This window comes from Oncorhynchus gorbuscha, unplaced genomic scaffold (genome assembly GCF_021184085.1).
Source record: "Oncorhynchus gorbuscha isolate QuinsamMale2020 ecotype Even-year unplaced genomic scaffold, OgorEven_v1.0 Un_scaffold_3882, whole genome shotgun sequence".
NCBI lineage: Eukaryota > Metazoa > Chordata > Actinopteri > Salmoniformes > Salmonidae > Oncorhynchus > Oncorhynchus gorbuscha.
Window position 1 is genome coordinate 1 of NW_025748025.1, and position 2196 is coordinate 2196.

The window sequence follows — 2196 nt, forward strand, 5'->3', positions numbered from 1 at the left end:
CTCATCTCATCTTCCTCAGTCACATACCTCCTCATCTCATCTTCCTCAGCCTCATACCTCCTCATCTCATCGTCCTCAGCCACATACATCCTCTTCTCATCGTCCTCAGCCACATACCTCCTCTTCTCATCTTCCTCAGCCTCATACCTCCTCATCTCATCTTCCTCAGCCTCATACCTCCTCATCTCATGTTCCTCAGCCTCATACTGTTCCTCCTCATTTCATCTTCCTCAGCCTCATACCCCTTCAACTCATCTTCCTCAGCCTCATACCTCCTCATCTCATCTTCCTCAGCCTCATGCTTCATCTCATCTTCCTCAGCCTCATACCTCCTCAACTCATCTTCCTCATCTCCCTCAGCCTCATGCTTCATCTCATCTTCCTCAGCCTCATGCGGTTCTCTTTATCTCTCTTCTTTAACCCATTGATGAATTGGTTGAAGAAGTGCTCTTGGTCTTTCTTCTTCAGCACTTGCTTGAAGCGCTGGTCACGGCCGTACTTAACAGAAAAGTCTTTGAAAGTTGACCTGGAAATAGAGAAAAGAAGAGATCATCCTAGAGAAAGGTTTGGGATGGAGGGATGGATGGAGGGAGGGAGTGAGGGAGGGGAGGGAGGGATGGAGCCAGGGAGGGAGGGAGGGAGTGAGGGAGTGAGGGATGGAGGGAGGGAGGGAGGGAGGGAGCGAGGAAGGGAGGGAGGAAGCGAGGGCGGGCGGGAGGGAGGGAGGGAGGGAGGGAGGGAGGGAGGGAGGGAGGGAGGGAGGGAGGGAGGGAGGGAGGGAGGGAGGGAGGGAGGGAGGGGGGAGGGAGGGAGGGAGGGATGTCTTCACAGGTTTAAATATAGTAAAGACTAAAGCTACTCGGTTTTATAATTTTTTTGAAATTGTTTGACAATTGTGGTTTTGAGACACGCAAACATACATAACTGTAGTTAATATTTTATAGAAGCTCTGAATTATTATTATTTTTTAAAAATATATAATCAGTTATTAACAACAGTTATGAAAAGAAATAAGCAAGAGTTAGGACAAGATAAATGAAGCCATAGAATACAGAGAACTCTGTCCACGGGGTTACAGTAGTCATCACCTAAAGAGAGAGGTAGTCAGGGGTAGAAGAGGTAAGGTCATGAAGATAGAACACTCTTTGTCATCATCACCGTGGTTGATTAAAGGGGAAAGCTAAATGACAAGCCACAACATGCTGACAACAAGCAATCTTGTTTTTATTTGATTAACAAATCCTCTGATCACCCAACCCAAACCCAATTGAGATGGTTTGAGATGAGTTGGATCGCAGAGTGAATGAAAAGCAGTCAACAAGTGCTCAGCATATGTGGAAACTCCTTCAAGAAGGTTGGAAAAGAATTCCAGGTGAAGCTGGTTGAGAGAATGCCAAGAGTGTGCAAAGCTGTCATCAAGTCAAAGGGTGTCTCCTATGAAGAATTTAAAATATAAAATATATTTTGATTTGTTTACTACAGTAGAATAGTAGAAAATAGTACAAATAAAGAAAAACCAACGAGTAGGTTGAGTCCAAACTTTTAGTATGAAGCTATTTTGTATGTAGCTATTATGAAGCTTAGTTGAATAGTTAAGTCCCCTACTGTACGTGTAATTCTATTACACAGTAAGCTTCAGGTTTTACCTGGATGTGATTTTCGACTCCTCTAGAAGTTTTCTATACTGGTCTTTTGCTTGCAGCAGTTTTCTCTGTTTCTCCTTGTGTTCTTCCTTCATCCTCACTTTGACAAACTGCTCAAACACCTGGAGATGAGGAACACAGGCATGATTGGCAACAAGAAAAATGACTTTGAAGATCATTTTCAAGACAAAGACGACGGCTGTTTCCTAATCCTCTTTACTGTCGACTTAACTCCTCTCACGTTCAGTGGCAGGATCAATCAAATCAAATCAAATCGTTATTGGTCGCATACACATGTTTTTCAGATGTTATTGCGGGTGCAGCGAAATGCTTGTGTTTCTAGCTCCCAACATTGCAGTACTATCTAATAATTCACAACAATACACAGACATATAAAAGTAAAATAATGGAATTAAGAAATATATAAATATTAGTATGTCAGAGTCCGGAGTATATCTATATATATATATGTGCAGTATATGTAATGGGATGTATAGACATTAGGGACAGTATGTGGATATAACATGCAGTATATCTGACGAATACTTGGAAA

General features: G+C 42.5%; 1 protein-coding gene across 1 annotated transcript; it reads right to left on the reverse strand.

The window, feature by feature from the left end:
- Positions 1-6: 6 nt before the first annotated feature.
- On the reverse strand, positions 7-1901 carry LOC124028231 (transcription elongation regulator 1-like protein). Its single transcript, XM_046340347.1, has 2 exons — positions 1647-1901; positions 7-526 (listed from the first exon to the last, which is right to left on the reverse strand). The coding sequence occupies exons 1-2, from the start codon at positions 1820-1822 to the stop codon at positions 370-372; spliced, it is 333 nt and encodes a 110-aa protein (XP_046196303.1). The 5' UTR covers positions 1823-1901; the 3' UTR covers positions 7-369.
- Between the last annotated feature and the right edge of the window lie 295 nt (positions 1902-2196).

What these genes read in the sequence shown, in the direction of transcription:
- LOC124028231 (XM_046340347.1), bottom strand. Translation starts at nt 1,822, where the DNA reads ATGATCTTCAAAGTCATTTTTCTTGTTGCCAATCATGCCTGTGTTCCT. An exon ending in GAGTCGAAAATCACATCCAG is followed by an intron (nt 527 to 1,646) that starts GTAAAACCTGAA and finishes CTCTATTTCCAG; the next exon opens with GTCAACTTTCAAAGACTTTT.